General features: G+C 41.3%; 1 protein-coding gene across 1 annotated transcript in view; it reads left to right on the plus strand.

Moving 5' to 3' along the window:
• si:ch211-241b2.5 (programmed cell death 1 ligand 1) overlaps nt 1-16,711 on the plus strand; it is a 25,071-nt gene extending 8,360 nt beyond the window's left edge. Inside the window, exons 4-9 of the mRNA XM_066646134.1 lie at nt 962-1,234; nt 5,109-5,222; nt 7,973-8,017; nt 8,543-8,599; nt 9,369-9,483; nt 14,876-16,711. Coding sequence (XP_066502231.1) covers nt 962-1,234; nt 5,109-5,222; nt 7,973-8,017; nt 8,543-8,599; nt 9,369-9,483; nt 14,876-15,347 — 1,076 coding nt within the window. The 3' untranslated portion in view covers nt 15,348-16,711. The remainder of the gene's footprint in view (nt 1-961; nt 1,235-5,108; nt 5,223-7,972; nt 8,018-8,542; nt 8,600-9,368; nt 9,484-14,875) is intronic.
• Nucleotides 16,712-18,438: the final 1,727 nt, after the last annotated feature.

The following is an 18,438-nucleotide window of genomic DNA, read 5'->3' on the forward strand; positions in this document are numbered from 1 at the left end:
AAAGTGATGTTCACGATTGTAATCAAAAACACATTTTAAAAGATTTCACATCAGTTTCAGCATCAGTACCTGACCTCACTGCTCTGAGATGTTAAACACTGCCAAAAAATCCCTGAATATTTTTAGGTGAAATAATTCCTGGCCTCAGAGACTCTGTGGCACCAGTTCCTGTTTGAAAGTGTTCACCAGAGAAGGGGACGTTTGGAGGAAAGTGTGGTCAGGCCGTGATTTAATGACCATTTCTAAATATCAAGGGTTTTTAAATGTTTAGAAAGTGTGGTCAGAATATTCACTCACTCACTCATATACTCACACATGCACACGCAAACTCTTCTCAATCACTCATTCACTCTCTCACATATACTCACTCATACTCATTCACTCACTCGCTCATTCACTCACATACATACTCATTCACCCACTCACACTGGCATATGCACATGCAACTTCACTCATATATTCATTCACATACTCACTCACATTCAGCCTCTCACATATATACACACTCACTGACGTGTGCACATATTCAATTTTATTAATGTTTTCACATACTCATTTTTATGCTCACATAGTGAGTCATCCTTGCATACACTCACTCACTCACTCACTCACATACTCACTCACTCACTCACTCACGTACTCGTTTACTCATGTATCTATATATACCCCCCATAGTCACACACATACTCATTCCCTCACATACTCACCCACCAGGGGGTGCTATTTATTTTTGCGTCCAACACGAGTTTTTCTTTGTTCGTTTTAGAGCGTATTCTTGTTATTTGATGTTTTAACTTTATGAAGTTAGCTACAGAGCTGCCCTTTACTCTGTTTCTGTTCTTACAACTTATTAAAAGTTAATTCTACTCATAGTTTTAAAGCAGCTCTGTCGCTAACCAAAGCCAAAACATACCTTCACTCCTACACTTTAAAAACAAACATAAACAATGTGTTTCCTCAGCTCCATATTCTCCGGTGAAGAAGAGCGTCCGACACCTGGGTAACGGGGAGGTGGAGCTGTCCTGCGAGTCCCAGGGCTTCCCCATGGCTAACATGGCCTGGAAAAATGGTGAGGGATGGGACAAAGAGTTCAGCAACAGCAGCAACGTGACCACCGAGGGGATCTTTAACCTCACCAGTCGAGTCATCGTTGGAGAAAAGGACACCAATAACTACACCTGCTCCTTCACCGTGGAGGGGAAAGAACAACAGTCGGCCACATTCGTCCTCCCACGTGAGTCTGAGCACACGTCACTGACCGATTTGAACGTGAATTTGCACACCATCGCTGTCCAAAACAAACAAACCTGTAGCTGCACAGTGGGGTTTTACTGGAGACATCAAACTCCTTCTGAGCTCTGAGCAGACGTCAGTGTAAAAACATTGTGTTTCAGTCATTTTCAAGGGTTTCTATTGGTCCATTCATGATGTCTTTGATTCAAAGCATTGAATGGCACCCCCTTGTGGAGTAGATCCTGAAAGTGAGTGAGTATGTATGTGAGTGAGAGAGTATGCATGTGAAAAACTATCAGATGAAGTGTGAAAACATGCATTCATTCATTCATCTTTAGTAACTGCATCTAGCCACTCACACACTCTCACACATACACACACACACACACCTATAGACAGTTGTACACTCACATCTTTGGACAATTTCACACCCTCACCCTGGCACATGAACACTCACACCTATGGACAGTTCCACACACTCACCCAGTCACTCACACACTCACCCATTCACTCACACACTCACCCATTCACTCACACACACACTCCTGTGGACAGTTCCACACACTCACCCAGTCACTCACACACTCACCTAGTCACTCTCACACTCACCCAGTCACTAACACACACACACACACCTGTGGAGAGTTTCACACACTCACCCAGTCACTTGCACACTCACCCAGTCACTCACACACTCACATCTGTGGAGAGTTTCACACACTCACCCAGTCACTCACACACTCACACGTGGACAGTCTCACACACTCACCCAGTCACTCACACACTCACATCTGTGGAGAGTTTCACACACTCACCTAGTCACTCTCACACTCACCCAGTCACTAACACACACACACACCTGTGGAGAGTCTCACACACTCACCCAGTCACTCACACACTCACCCAGTCACTCACACACTCACCCAGTCACTCACACACTCACCCAGTCGCTCACAAACTCACCCAGTCACTCACACACTCACCCAGTCACTCACACAGTCACTCACACACTCACACGTGGACAGTCTCACACACTCACCCAGTCACTCACACACTCACATCTGTGGAGAGTTTCACACACTCACCCAGTCACTCACACACTCACCCAGTGACTCACACACTCACATCTGTGGAGAGTTTCACATACTCACCCAGTCACTCACACACTCACACGTGGACAGTCTCACACACTCACCCAGTCACTCACACACTCACTCACTCACTCACTCACTCACTCACACTTTATTAAATACATTGAGCTGGAAAACACAGTGCCATTGGTGCACTGCACGTCATGGAATTGGCTTGTATTGCATTCACTTATTCACACCCACGTTTAACAAAATGCCATGCCATGCAGGTAATTCAGAGCTGTACCTCAGTGACAATAACTCTCTTCAAAACATTCCGAGGACCTGCAAATCAACCTCAGCACTGGGGTCAGTTCCAGAAAATAAGTTTGTGCATGAATTTCCCCATAATCCGGTTGTAGAGAGGATTCCTCTGCCACCTACACATTCATCATGCGCCTGCTTGCTGCATTTCATTGACACCTTGTGTGTTCCACTAAAGTCTGAATCACCAAAAAGGGGTATTACCTAAACACACACACACATGTCTCAAACGTGCCATTATAGTGCTTTTTTTTTCATTTACTCTCCTTTGAGACACAATAAATACAGGAAATAAGGCGGGAATTTTTTTATGACAGTTAGCTATTGGGTTTATTGTCAGCTCATTTGCATAAATTAGCAAAAAGACACGTAAGAATAATCACATGACCAGCTACATAGACATATCCTAAATTACAAAAGAAGCAGTTTCCAGTTACAGCATTAAGTGATATCTCTAGTGTGTTCACACACACACGTACACACACACAAACACACACACACACACACACACACACACACACACACACATACACACACATACACACGTACACAAACACACACACACACAAACACATAGTCCCTTAATTGTGCACGGGGCGTATTACATAGACTTCTATTCCTCTCTGGAAATGTTCATTCATTTTCCATAAGTACTACTACTTTAACCTTAATCTCAACCTTAAACTAAAATTAAAATATGACTACACCTTAAAATGTAATAATGACATTGTGGGGACCAGCTGGTGGCTCCACGAGGAAGACAAGTCCCCAAAATGTGGGTGTGTAAACAGGTTTTGTCCCCACAGTGTGATATATTCCTGGCAGGAACTCACACATGCACACACACACACACACACCTCTCCACTCTGTTCGATGCTGAGACAGGGTTTTTCCAGAAACACAATTCTCCGGGATATCCATGATGATATCGTAGGTATATAAAAAGCACACCATGATTATTTTTGGAATTACCCTTTTAAGATGGACACGTGTGTCTGCTTCTAACACTCTGTCCCCCATGAATCATGCGCGTTCTCGGTTTTTGTTTGTAAGGAGCGCATGATAAAGTTAAGTATATAGAGCTTTTTTAAATTTATTCTGATCCAATAAAATAACAGTAACCACTTGCCCATTTCAGCCGTGCTCTCCACAAGCCAGGGCATCACTCTGCATCCCACAATAAGGGAATGCATCTTTAATGCAGTGATAGACAACATGGGAACACATCCGTTTATCCGTTTCAGTCGTTAACGTATAAATGAGTGAGTGAGTATATATAAATATATATATTTTTAAAGGGAGTGTGAGTGAACCAGTCAGTATTTATATGTAATTTAGTACGTTTATATGTGACTATGTGTATGAATGAATGTGTGTGAGTGAATAAGTGAGTGAATGAATGAGTGAATGCCTCTTTACAAACGAATGCCTCTTTAGTCTATTAGCATGCCTAACTTTTCTCATTATTATTATTATTAATACTATTATAAGATTCGTAATAATAACATATCGTTGAGTATTATATTATATTATATTATATTATATTATAAGAGCTTATATTGGTGTATGTTAATGTTTTACAGTGATATTATAAGAGATTTTTATTCCAGGCATCATTTCTTGAGAATGAGGCACTGTCTGCAGATAAAACCACGTACGGTATTTTAGATATACTCTAGACCTCAGACAGTGCAGCCGTGCCGTAACTTGACCTTTTCTGGTGCGTGTCCTTTCCACTGCTTTGACCGCTGTGATGTTTTCAGGAGGTTTTTTTGTTTTTGTTGGGGCCACGTTTAAGAAGCAGAGAAAAATCCTTCAATATCTTTCTTATAGAAACTGTCAGACCACAGCCACAACTTCCCTAATGTGGAAACAGATTACTAAGAAATTCTCTCAAACCCAGTCCATTTTTATCAGTGCTGGAGAAGTACCTGAGTTAAAGGGTTATTTGAGGTCAATCACAGTAAAGCCACTCATAACAGCGTCTAGACGTTCGCCCACTTTTCCTCTCTCCAGTCTGCTTCATTACTCTTCATGGTCTCTGCCCAGCGCTGTGATGTATACGCTGGGTTTAGAAGCTTTCATCTTCCAGTCATAACCGTGATCATTTCTCCAATTCTCTCATTTATGTCTCAAGAGACTTAACAATTTTCCTCCTAAAACCCTTCAGGAGTGTTAGAGAGAGTTCGTTCCAGCATCCAAACTGAGAAGGTTGGAGCTATGTTTTTAGTTCAGCTGCAGATAAACAATACGCCCTGTCTCCTCTAGGGTTGGGGTGGAGGTCTCAAAGGTGTCTCAAGCTGGGCTCAGTACTAAGACAATAACACTTGGTTCTTTCTTTAAGGAGACACCTGCTACAGTCTCCCGCCTCTCTCCATCTGACCTCAGCGTAATCCAGGAGACAGCAAAGAGAAGCTAAAGAGATCTTTTGAAGGAGTGTTCTTCATTCCTGGCTCATGAAGGTGTTGTTTGTGTTCTCAGGTGACTTTACTGAGAGGAGTAAATGGTCTAATGGTTACGTAGCTATCTGTGTGATCGCTGTGATGTGTGTGGGCTTCGCCATCACCTCAGTCATTCTCCACCGGAGGAAGAAAGGTATGTCTCTGTCTTCTCTGTAAAGCATTCATTCATTCATTCATTCATTCATTCAGAAAACGAGAAATCTTGGGAGATTATTTCTCTTGCTCTTTTCTTTAATGACAAAAGCACAGTGTTTTTACTGAACCACTCAATTGTATTTTGTAAATATAAAGACTTTTAGAATGTGATGCATGCTTCAAAAAACTGGAAAGAATTTAGAGTAAGAGTGAAGACTTTATACAGTACACAAGAGCCACCGTTCTGAAACATCTCACTAAAAGCAGGTGAATATAAAAGGAATAAAAGTAGTGTCCACCAAAGGGTCAGTCTCTACAGTAAAGAGGGGTCTGTTCAGAAATGAACATTACTCAGAGCAAGAGAGCACAGGTCTCTATCTGTGTAGGACAAGGCCAGACACCACTGCTGAATGAGCAAGACCTTTGAGCCCTCAGACGGCACTGCATGGAAACATCCATGCTACCACATTGGTTTGGGAGCACTTCAGTCTGCCGCCGCTGCATAAAGAAATGCAACCTGTAACTCTGTTATGCAAAAAGAAAGGCATATGTCAACTTCTTACACAAACCCTGCTGAGTTCTCTGGGCCAGTAGCATACAGTAGCATAATGTGCTATGGTCAGAACCGTGCAGAATTAAGCATGTTTTTTAGAATAAATTGATGTTGAGTGTGGCTTTGTGGACAGATGCTGGAGGAGAGTGCCGACTGCCCAAATCTATCACATGTGAACAGGGGAGGGACAGAGTCGTCCAACCCTCCCAGAGAGGGACAGTGTGCTTTTTCAAGACTCCTGGCTTTTGAAGGTTGAAATATAAACAGGGATAGAATCAGAGACCACTGTTAGCACTTTACACCAATGAGGAACCAGAACCGTTCCTGTGAGTGATTTGGAAAGGTTCTACACTTTTCCAACAACATAAATTTGTTCACAAACCAGGAAAGTTAATTTCCTAGGTAGAACCAAAGAAGGGCCAAAGAGTCCATGGGCATGGCATGCTAAAGAAACTCCAGAGCTCAGAGCCTCAAATACAGTGTTATGGTGCAGTGAAACTAGATGGGTCATTTACAGCCTGTCATATAAATAAGTAAAAGGAAATAAAACAGGAACAAAGACACAAGAAATACTGGGGAAATCATGTGTTCAATCATGTTGGAATGAACAATGGCAAACCATTTGTACCACTGGGAGACCTGGTTTAAACTTCTGCTTCATTCTTATGTGTCCATGAGAAAAGCTGACCATGTTTCCATGAGAAACTGAGTCACAAGAAATACAGAAGAAATCTGATGTATTTAGTCATTCCTGAATGAACAGAGTCATAAAGTTTTATTTATTCTATAACTATAACCACGCTGAGTCATGCTGTGTACTCCCGTCTGTTTACTATGTCACGTAACTAACACACAGGTACCCTAACCCACACAAGGTCTTTGTTAGTCACAGACAGTATTTTCAGATCTAAGAGATACATCTTTCTGTCTTGGCTGTGTTTCCCCCCTTGATGCAGATCTCTTGTGTTTATTTCCCCATTCATGTAGTTACTGTCAGACCCAAATGACATCAGTTTCTATCCTTTTTATGCTATGACATCATGTCTCAATCCAAAACGTGACATTATGAGACATTATCATCATAATCCAGCCCCTGCGTAGGATTGTTATTTTTGTCATATGGCATTGAAAAAAGAAACCAGGTAGTGGGCGTCCAGTGGGAATCCCCTTGAGATGGAGGAACCAGAGCAGAGCCTGTTTACGGGCTGTGAGCCATGAACGAGCCGGGCTTCCTTTACCGAAGAAGCTTCTGATCTTCTTTTTTACCCTCACTTATCTTTGACCTAATCAAAGAAAGATATCTCTCAGTTTACTCAAAACTCCCATCAGCTGTGAACCACTATTCTACACTATACTATTAGAAACCAAAATGTTTTTCCCCTGATTCCTCGATTGCCTGAGTGACACCCTGAGTGACTGGGTGACTGCCGCGACACGGTGGAGCAGCAGGTAGTGTCTCTGTCACAGCTCTAGAGTCCTGGAGGTTGTGGGTTCGAGTCCCACTCCGGGTGACTGTCTGTGAGGAGTGTGGTGTGTTCTCCCTGTGTCTGCGTGGGTTTCCTCCGGGTGACTGTCTGTGAGGAGTGTGGTGTGTTCTCTCTGTGTCTGCGTGGGTTTCCTCCGGGTGACTGTCTGTGAGGAGTGTGATGTGTTCTCCCTTTGTCTGCGTGGGTTTCCTCCGGGTGACTGTCTGTGAGGAGTGTGGTGTGTTCTCCCTGTGTCCGTGTGGGTTTCCTCCGGGTGACTGTCTGTGAGGAGTGTGGTGTGTTCTCCCTGTGAAGGTCTGGTGTCCCCTCCAGGGTGGGTTCCCGCCTTGCGCCCAATAATTCAGTGTAGGCTCCGGACCCACCGCTGCCCTGAGCTGGATAAGGGTTACAGACAATGATTGAATAAATTGAATTGAATGGATGACTGCATGAATGAACTGAATCTGAATATTTCCGCTGCCCTTTGTGTCGTATTAATATGTTATCACCAATAGAGCTGTATAGATGGTCCAAAAATACAAAAAATTTAAATGAATTTAAAGAGGTTTTTATTAACTCACATCCAAGTTTAAGGTGTTTCTTTCTTATCCTTCTGGAGATACAAGGTTTGGATCCCAATGTGATCATATAATAAAAAAGTATATTAATGAGTGTATGATAATGTGGTTTAAAATGCTTTTCACTGAAATGTGTCTGATCTCTTCTCAGGGCAAAAGAACAAAGACCCCTCACTGGGCCCTAAGTCTGTTGATTGTAAGTACCACTGGGAGACCTGGTTTCTGCTTCATTCTCATGTGTCCTTGAACAAGGCAAACCCAACTCAGGTTCAAATTTATTGTAGTGTCCCAGTCTGTCAGTTTCAGACTCTGTGGAGGCTGGTGTTAATATATGGGTGGGGAGTGTTTGCATAAGTTTATGCTTTTATTCATCCATAAACCCAACTTATTCTACACTACTGAATACTGTCAATGGCCAAAAAACAAAGTCTGTTTTTTGCACTTTTAATATTTTAAAATTATGTCTGTGAAACTTAGTAAATCATAATAAATCAGAATACAGTCCCTGCCATTAAACTTACATTAGACATAAGCAAGGGTTTTACTTTCTTTTACACAGTTGACATTTGGAGACACCGGGTTTGATTTATGTTTTATTTGAAAAGCTAAAATCTATAAACTCTATGTGGAGAATGTTTAATATGAAGAATTACTGCTGTTTAATTTGAAAATTATTATTATTATTAACCCTGTGTTTATTGTCTATTCTGTCCATTACCAGATTTACTGCCAAATACACTTTACGCCAATGTTGATACCGTTACAGTTTCATCAGAAGGTAAGCATTTTTGAGATTGTTTCCAATTACCACTGAAAACATAAAGTGTGGATCAGACACAGCAGTGCTGCTGGAGTTTTTAAACCCTGTGTCCACTCTCTGTCCACTCTGTGAGACACTCCTCCCTCGTTGGTCCACCTTGTAGATGTAGAGTCAGAGACAGTAGCTCATCTGTCGCTGCACAGTGTGTGTCGCTCGTCCTCTAGTCCTTCATCAGTGACACAGGACGCTGTCGGCTGGATGTTTTTGGTCGGTGGACTGTTCTCAGTCCAGACACTGAGGGGTTTATAAACTCCAGCAGCACTGCTGTGTCTGATCCTGAGCGCTGGAGAACAGGGGGAAAGTGGGTTAGCAAAGTATGAAGAGCAACAGATACAGTACTACAGTCTGTAACTGTAGAACTACAAATTGCTCCTAAGTTGAAATGGGGCTTTTGCTTTTATCAGGTTAATTTTATTATTTTATTACCTTTGGGGTTAAGTGTGATCACGATATATACCACTTTATGTCTTATGTGCTTTAATCTCTCTCTGACTGATGGAATTCAGCCCATGGCCCTTTACATAGGCTCTTTACATAGACATAGGCTCTCCACCTGTTTCAGTAAGAACGACCTTTCTAAAGTGATGAGAAAAACAATCACACGCATTTCCTCAGCCTACAGGTGTCAGCTCGAAATGTGTCATGGTTCAGATCTTAACAGGTTTCAGTGGCTAATAGAAAATATTGCTCCAGACTGATGTATGTGATGATGCTGTGTTTTTTCCAGTGTTTGGAGACAAAGTGGAGAATCTGAGGGAGGTTTTGAGACAGAGATACGCTGAGCTCAACACAACTGCGGAAGAGAAGAGAGAGCTATTACTCCAACACACACTTGTCTACGGGTATGTAGTTTTCAGCTTCTCAGTGGGGGTGTGGGAAGGGATGTGGGTGGGTGGGATACTGGTTCTATGTTGAAAATGAAAGGCTGTAAGTGTTGCTGACTAAAGTACTGTTTATGCCCGGGAACGCTCTGCAGTCAGAGTCTAGTTGAAAGCTTGATAAGTGTTCAGAGCTGAGTCAAAACACAGTTTCATCACGAATGCACTGTGTAGAAGTGTTGGAGGGGCAATTCCCCCTTCATTACGCTAAATTAAACTATAAATGGTGTCTGTGCAAGTGATAGTATCTATAGTTACTCATTATGATAAGTTTATTAATTTTCCCAAGGCATTATGTAGTTTTATTTAGCTAATCTATTAAGTAAAATGACCTCTTCATAGGGTCTGATTCACTCTCAGAGAAACGGTCACTGTGGTGTACCCTCAAGGGTTAAATTAATGAATCTTTAGGGAACACAACTGGACTCTAACACCACTGTTGCACCTTTAAAGATGCACTACACTGTTTGTAGCTTTAGTGACAGTAATGTACCTGTACAGCACCTTTGTTTCTGAGACTACACTGTCTATATATCTGCCTTGACAGTGAGATCATTATCCTTCATGTGTTAAAACTTAAAACAGTCATAAATGCCCAATAAAACGCAAAGTTGTTTTACAATATACATGCAAACATTTTAAAATAATAAATATTAAATATGAGCAAGAAACAAATTATCATACAGTAGCAGTCAAAAGTTTGGACACATCTCCTCATCAGTGATTGGTGGAGTAGAGCTAGTCACTGTATAGAGCGGTGTACCAGCCCCTACCTCTGCACAGCCCCAGTGACAGTCTCAGACACATTCAGAAGGGAGCGGTTCTACAGATTAACTCTTGACGAGGCCACAGCCGTTCACTGAAAACCGTTCCAGGTGACGACCTCATGAAGCCGACTGAGAGAACGGAGAGAGTGTGTGACGCTGTCATCAAAGCAACAGGGGGCTACTGTGAAGAGTCTAAAGTATAAAACATAGTCTGGTCTCTTTAACACTTCTCTGTTTACTACATCACTCCATATGTGTTCCTTTATAGTTTTAATGTCTTCCACATTCATTTACAACGGAGAAAATAATAAAAAACAAAGAAAAAACACTGAACGAGAAGTCCAAACTTTTGACTGGTGCTGTACATTCACAACATGTGGAAAACAGCCCAAACAAAGAAGACCCTTCCTGAGTGGGTGTGTCCAAACTTTTAATTGTATATATTTTAGATTTGTGGTGATTTCGATTGTCAGAACAAAACATACCAGAATATTCTTCCTCAGGTGCACACTATGCACAGTTTAAATGTTCACTATGAGGTTTCACCATAGCACAAGAGTCCTACAATTACAAACACGCTGTATTCCCTGCTTTGGAAGTTCCGGTTTGGTTTTTGCTTTGTGGGTAAATCTAAAGTTCCACACTGACCTCAAAAAAGGAGGTCAGTCAGGAGGCTGATACAAGCAATAAAACAAGCCCAAACAAGCAAGCAGCTCATTCGTTCCATTACAAGCGAGACTATGGAAAAACTATTTATAGGAACAGCCCAGTGTTTTTCAATCTTATCTCAATGTGACGGTTAATGAATTAAACCAATTTGCTGTGCCCGTTACCCATGAGAAAAAAATGTATGTAGAGGCTGTAAAAATGTAATAAGCTTGAAATAACTGAGGAAGAAGGTGTGGTTTATATGTGGTAGAAACTGTAGATGACAGGAATTGTTGGCAAAGTTGACTGGTAGGCAAAAGAACAAAGCACAAATGTTATTTCTGTGATACATGGGAGAAGCAGGCAGTTTTAAAACGGTGCTGCAACAAAAGCACACTCATAAGAAAGAAACTGAAACCTCATTCCTCTCTAAATGCTTGTAAATGTTTAGAATCACAATTAAACCCTCAATAAACTCTAAAAGAGTAGGTGAATAGGTGTTTGCTGATGAAGTATTTAGCTGAGTAAACTCAGTTGGTTAGTTAGCGTAGTAAACTTTGTGCAGCTCATGAATTCTTCTTCAGTTGGAGGCTCTTTGGAGCTGTACACTTCAAGGTTGCTTTTGTTAGTTCTCTGCTCATTGAGTTATACATAATGCTTGAAAACAGCAACACGGAGTTAATCCTGAGTTTTGTAGAGGCAGATATGAAAATGAAAATAGAAACCTTTGCAAAGTAGCTGTATTATCTTGTGGAGTTGTATCCAATAATTAAATAATTGAGCAAAACACAATACACGATCAGTTCCTGTTCATCTGGCTTTTAACCGATTCTAGATAATAATAGAAATTCTGCAGAATCTTCCTTCTTGGGAACCTGCCTCTTGCCTTTGGGAGAATAATTACCCACGCTGTAAATGTGCAGCTTATTTGTGAAATATTCACTGACAAAATACAGTAACTGTGCAGTGGCTGTGGTTAGGCCACTATTAGAGTGAATGGGTTCGTCACGCCCTGGCCCTGTCCTGTGTCTGTTTTCCCCACCATGTGCTCATATAGCACACAAATCTGTTTGTTGTTGTTCTAGTCTCCGCCCCAGTCCCGCCTTAGCCCTGCTTCTGTTTAATTATTGTGTCCAGGTGTTCCTCGTTTGTCCTGTCCTTATACACCCCTTTGGTTTCCGTGCTCTTTTGGCTGGTGTTGTGTGTGTAGATGTGTGTTTCTCTGTCTTTCTGTCCACACCGATTCATGGCTCTTCCCTGTCTGTCTTGGTTTAGTTTGTAGTTTTGTCCTAGTTTAGTTTAGTCTGTATTCCCTGTTTCTACCCATGTTTGTTTTGTTTGAATGTTGCTCCTGTACTTTTTAATAAAGCGTTCCTTGCGTCTACATCCGCCTCCTCGTCCTCTGCAGCCGTGACAGGGTTCTTCCTTCTGTTTACAGAGTAATGTGTCACGGTTTTTGTTGATTTGATAAATCAGTGTAAGCACGAAAACTTTAAAATTCATTAAAAAATATTATATATATTGGATATAAATACACAGCTGGGGTTTTAAATAAAATGTGGAGGCAGAAAGGCTTTGTGGAAAAGTTCAGTGGTGGGTGATTGTTCCTGTAAAGAAGAGCATGAGACTTGACTTGGCTAGAGTTCTAGCGAAATTAAGAATGTCACACTGCAACTACAGTGTTTTCTGGAGATGAAGGGTCACAGTGTCACATGTTGTGTTTTTTGTTTTTGTAAAAGCAGGACATTAGTAATGCTGTGATCCATTTACCTTGAAGCTTAGTCAAGGACTGAGTCAAAGCCAAGACTAGACCCCTCTAGGTGACACACAGCTGAGGCACAGTCTCAGGATCAGGGCACTTGTTTTATATGTCTCTCAGTTCTGACTCAGTAAGGGCGCTGAAATCCTGTTCCATGCCCAGACAAAGCACCCCAGCTCTTAGGTGTGTATTTTCATCTCTGGGAGAAATTAGATCTGTTGCTAACACCACTTGTGTTACACAGTGCTCCACAGCTGTTATGTTTTTGCCCTGCGTTCATTTTCTGAGAAATTTACAGAGACTTTGGAATTACAGGGTGGAAACATGCATATATAAGGACAAATATTACATAGATTACATTAGAACTTAGCTAAGTAAGTGAGATATAGCTCAAGTAAGTAGCTATATACGCTGAGGAAAACTTCATCACACACATTTTGCTCCATATTTGCTCAGGAGACGTGACTCATAGGAGAGGAAATGACAGAATTTGATTTGTTTGTTCTGGTAAATCTGAACACTGATTTTGACTTTACTGAGATCTCCACTAAAGCTCGACAGGAGACAATGAGATTACTGAGATCTCAGGAGACATATGTGAGCAGCATGAGACAAGCCAAAGAGAAAACTTTAATGCTCATCGGTTGCTCTGTAATGGCTCAGGAGACATAATGGTGATTCTTTTAAAAATAAACTTTAGGAGAAAGAGAATTAGACAAAAAGGAGACATGAGACCATGAGAGATAATGGAGACAAAGGAGAAAGCAGGTTTTAGTTCATATGGCGAATCTGAGTTTTTGACTTTACTGAGATCTCAACTAAATCTCCTCAAAAGACAGTGAGATAACTGAGATCTCAGGAGACATAAAGGTTGCTCTGTAATGGCTCAGAAAACATAAAAACTTTAGGAGACAAAAAGGAGACATGAGACCTGAGAGAGATAAAGGAGATTAAGGAGATTGAGCAGGTTTTAGTTTATCTGGCAAATCTTCTTGAGTAAACTTTTTGACTTTACTGAAATCTCCACTAAAAGTCAACAAGAGACACATGAGATCACGGAGGTCTTTATCTCAGGAGACACATTTGAGCAGCAGGAGATTTGTGCTAAAGTCTAATTTGTCTTTTAATCTAATCTCATTGCAGTCTTGGAGAAATCACAGTGATATCTGATTTATATCTTTATGGCTTTTACCATAGTTTTTTTATGTAGTCCATTATAATCTTTAAATTTCTTAATTTCTTTAATGTTTATAATCAATTCTCTCATGTTAATAAAGTTTGATTGATTGATTGATTGATTAAGAAACAGCAGGCTGAGTAAGGTGTTATATTTTAGGCCAAATTCCAAACAGAACATAGCAGGTTTGTGATTGTATTTCTCAGAGATATGAGCCGAGCAGAACTCTCAGATCTTTAGGAACTACTCCCTTAGTCCTTCCTCAGGTGAAAACTAAACGTGGAGAAGTGGCGTTTAGCTCCGGCGCCGCTCTTAAATGGAACCAGCCGAATGAGAACATTAAAAGAGCCCCGACTTTAAACTCTTTTAAATCAAACTTAAATCATTCCAGTATGAGCAGCTACAGCTCGGTTTAAAACACTCTGCACTTTTTATTCTGGAATGGCACTTTATTTTTTATTTTTTTGCATAATTTGAATTTTTTAAATCATTTTAATTATGTTTTCTTTTATTGCTCTATTTTATTAGTTTTTGTCTTCAACTCTTGCTCTTAATTTAATGTCTTCTTACTGTTCCTTTTGACTCTGTGAAGCCCTTTGAGTGGCCCTTGTGTATGAAAGGTGCTCCATAAATAAACCTGCCTTGTTTTGTAAGAGGTGCTGGTGCTGTATTTAGTCACTGCCAGACCCTGAGGGGGGCTTAAGCACAGGTATATTTCATTGTTTCATTGTAAAACAGTATTTCACATTAAATCCCTGCACTCCAGGGTTTCAGACTCGGATCAGGTGACATTGCGACAAGTTTTAGCTTCTTGTGAAATATGATCAGACTGTTTGTCCTGATGAGAGCGGCGTCTGTGGGGATGAGGAATCCATTTGTAAGCAGACAGAGGCTTCTGTGTTAGATTGCATTTAATTTATTTGAACATGGAAACGGACTCAAACCTGTACACACTGGTCCTAATGTCTGGTCCTAACTGCTGTGTTTTTTTATTATATTTTACAGGGACAACCAGGAGCTGGAAATCCACTCCATCATTCCAGGAGTAGGAGAAACTGTCCTACTGGAGCAGAAGGAAGGGAACTGTAAACCATCTTTAGCCCAGCAGCTGGCTTCTTCCTGGGCCGACGATTACATTTCTGACCCCTTCAACGTCCGTCAGATCCAGCTGGTGATTTTAGTGATTTTCAATGGAGCAAAAGGAGATTTATTTCAAGTTGTAAAGTCACATCTTCCAAGTGAAGCCGGCCTTGTGATGGCTGACGTTAAAACCATCCTTCTGGGAAAAATAGACAGCCTCTTGATCCTGGACGGATATAAAGAAGGGAACAGAGACTTAGACGAGTCCCTTATTGCATTTCTAAAGGAGCGAAGCGCCTGTAGGGTGCTGATCACAGCCCAGAGAGGACAGCATAGGCTTCAAGGTGCCACTGTGACAAAAACCCTGCAGGTTCACTCACCGTCAGCAGGAACCTGAGCGCTCAGTGGAGACACAGCTGAGAAACGACGTCGGGTGTGTGCATCATTACAGTGGGATACTCTCTTCGCAAGTGCATTACTAATGTTCGAGGTTCGGGATCATTAACACGGTTCCAGCTCGTCCCTAATGTGGGATTTAGCCCCGAGGCTCACTGCTCCACATCAGACTTGGGCCTGGGGAATTCATAGGTTTAGCCTCATGTGCAGCTGCTTCAGAGCGTCCCAGTCAATGGGAGCATCTATAAGTGGCTGAACTGTGTTATTCAGGACCTGTTGATCATAACGAACTGAGAAAGAAGGTGTCGCCAAGTGTTTAAGCTGAAAGACGAGAAAGTGTTGGTTTAGTATTTATGAAAATAGAAATGATGCACAGATTGAAATGTGTGTTTTCCAGTGTGTCTTCATGAACTAGATTTAGCGCATGTATTTTATGCATTGGTTACATTTTAACTTGCAACTAATGTTCTTTCATTTCATTTATGTGTCTTGTTATTGTTACAGCAAAGCATCAATGCAATAGACTCTCTCTCTCTCTCTCACACACACACACACACACACACACACAGGATGTGGGTGAGTCGGTTTACTGCACATTTGACCAAACATCATGTCATCGCTCTCAGACAACAAACCTTGTATCTCCAAAATTGCATCAGAAGAAAAAATGTTTGAACTCAAAATTAACGTTTAATTGAAGGAAATTTCATTAGAAAATGTAAGCACAATGTAAAACCAAACAAAACAGTATCAGTCCGATTCTATTGAAGACCACTCCGATGCCAGTGGACGACGTAGTGTAGAAATCATGGTTCGAGCCCCAGCACAGGTAACCACACCATGCTACATAATAAGAGTCCTCAGACAATATTCACTGCACGTTCACCTGCGTCTGGAAGATGGTTCGAGCTGTGGGTCGCTGTGGGTTTATGGCAGAAGGTCATGGATGTAAATGTGCTGGACGTTATAAGCAGAAGCAGTGATATTGGACGTTTGGAGGTTTGCATACAAGAGTGTTTCCTTTTTTCTGCCCTTGCTCAACTGCTGCTGGTCACCTCTGAGTCAGAGATGAAGCTGCCAGGATTAACACATATCTGAGAACTTCTGTTACACGGTTTCATTCCAGGCAATTGCTTTTTACTGAGAATGATATTAAAAACTTAGCTGTGTAAACGTGTCTTTTCTGTATTTTGCATGTCCTCTTATCTATGTGTGGGACGTGTGATGTGCACGATGGGCTTCACCTGAAAGCTCATCAGCTCTTACAACAATTTCAAATCAGATTTTTAATGTGTGTTATGGATGTTACTGCCATTACTGAATGTTTCGTTTGATGTCTGTAAATAACCCATTAAACATGAAATACCCTGATGTGGTCAGAAAGCCCTGTTTTTCGTTACAGTTCTTTAGATTTCTCATGTGCATGGTTAGCAGCTGTGGCCTAACATTTAGAGATGTGGGCTTGGGACCGGATAAGTTCTTTTTTGATGTCCTGGACTAGCTGGAAATATGGGGGAGTGTGGGGAGGGAAGGAACATCGCAGTCTCCGCCCTGACGAGTTTAAAAACTCCAGCAGCACTGCTGTGTCTGATCCACTCTACACCAGCACAACACACACTAACACACCACCACCACGTCAGTGTCACTGCAGCGCTGAGAATGATCCACCACCACATCACACCTGCTCTGTGGGGGTCCTGAGTGCTGAGGAACAGGGGGAGAGGGGGTAACAAAGTGTGCAGAGCCACAGATGGACTACAGGCTATAATTCTAGAACTATAACTACTTTTTACATTGACTTCCATTGAATGTTAGGAAGGTTTTTCCCTTCTCCTGTAAAGTTGTATTGTGGACGATACATGTTTTTAATTGGACAGCGATGAGATAGAGCCACCATACACGCAGAATCACTATAAATTACAATTACTATAAATTACTATACAAATTACTATAAATGAGAACATTATGAATTAATGTTAATGGACCCAAGCTACAGCCATTTACTCCTACATACAGTTACACAACAAAGAGACACTCTGATTTTCTACCTCTGTTCTGTCCTGTAGTGAACTCTCTGTAGCAGGAATGGACTGTGGGAGATAAGAGTACATTTTGGATGCTGTTAGCTGCCAGTGAGCCTAGTTTAACAGTCCATTGTGATGAGTTAAGACTTCCTGTCACAGCCTGTTTCGTTTTGTATTGTATTTGCTTTTGATTTTTCCACTCATGTGGCACTGGGTTCAGCGTCCTGTAACGGTTCATGGTGCGAGAGAGACAAGGGTGCATGTGCAAAAGTTTTATTTCAATAAACACGAAGACAAAACCAAAACAACCACTACAGCTCTCAGTAGAAAAAAATCTATGCTGAACCCAAGCACAAAGGGACACAGAGAATACATACAAAAGCAAGACCTATGAAGAACAGGTGAACACATTAATCACCAAGGTAACGATATACACACAGGTGACAAGGATAACGAGGGGGTAGGGCAAAGGCAGGAAAACAAGGAACAATCAGAAGGGCAAAACACACAACATGAGGAACAAAGCACATGACAGTGGTAAAATAGCAAAAATAATATAAAGCTGAACGGACTGTAAAACTTCCAGCATCGTTTTCACTGATTTAAATTTTTAAACAACAGGACAAAGGTCTGAACCAGTCAAGTTTACATATTATTACACACTTTTGCACAGTTCTGTGTTGTATATTTGTTGAATATAAACCATCACCAAGCCCACACTGCATTCATTTTCCTCACTCATCCTTTGTTTGTTCCTCATTTACATAAAGCCCAGCCTGCTCTCCTTGGGGAAGGTGTATTTAGACAGGTTAGGATTGGACTTCAGTTGGACGATACGGCCACAATTTACATCACAATATATTTCTTAATTGTGGTCAATATGATATAATTCTGATAGTGATATGAACAGTATACAATCCACTGAAAAACTGCACAAGTAACAAACAAGGAACAGGACGTCACCATCAAACATTAACCTCTTGGCTTTTTCAATATTTATATTTTTAAACAAAATGTTAAACTGAGTGCTGAACTGGCGACAGCGCCCTCTAATGACCGTCAGTCAGT

Source organism: Hoplias malabaricus, chromosome 15 (assembly GCF_029633855.1).
Source record: "Hoplias malabaricus isolate fHopMal1 chromosome 15, fHopMal1.hap1, whole genome shotgun sequence".
NCBI lineage: Eukaryota > Metazoa > Chordata > Actinopteri > Characiformes > Erythrinidae > Hoplias > Hoplias malabaricus.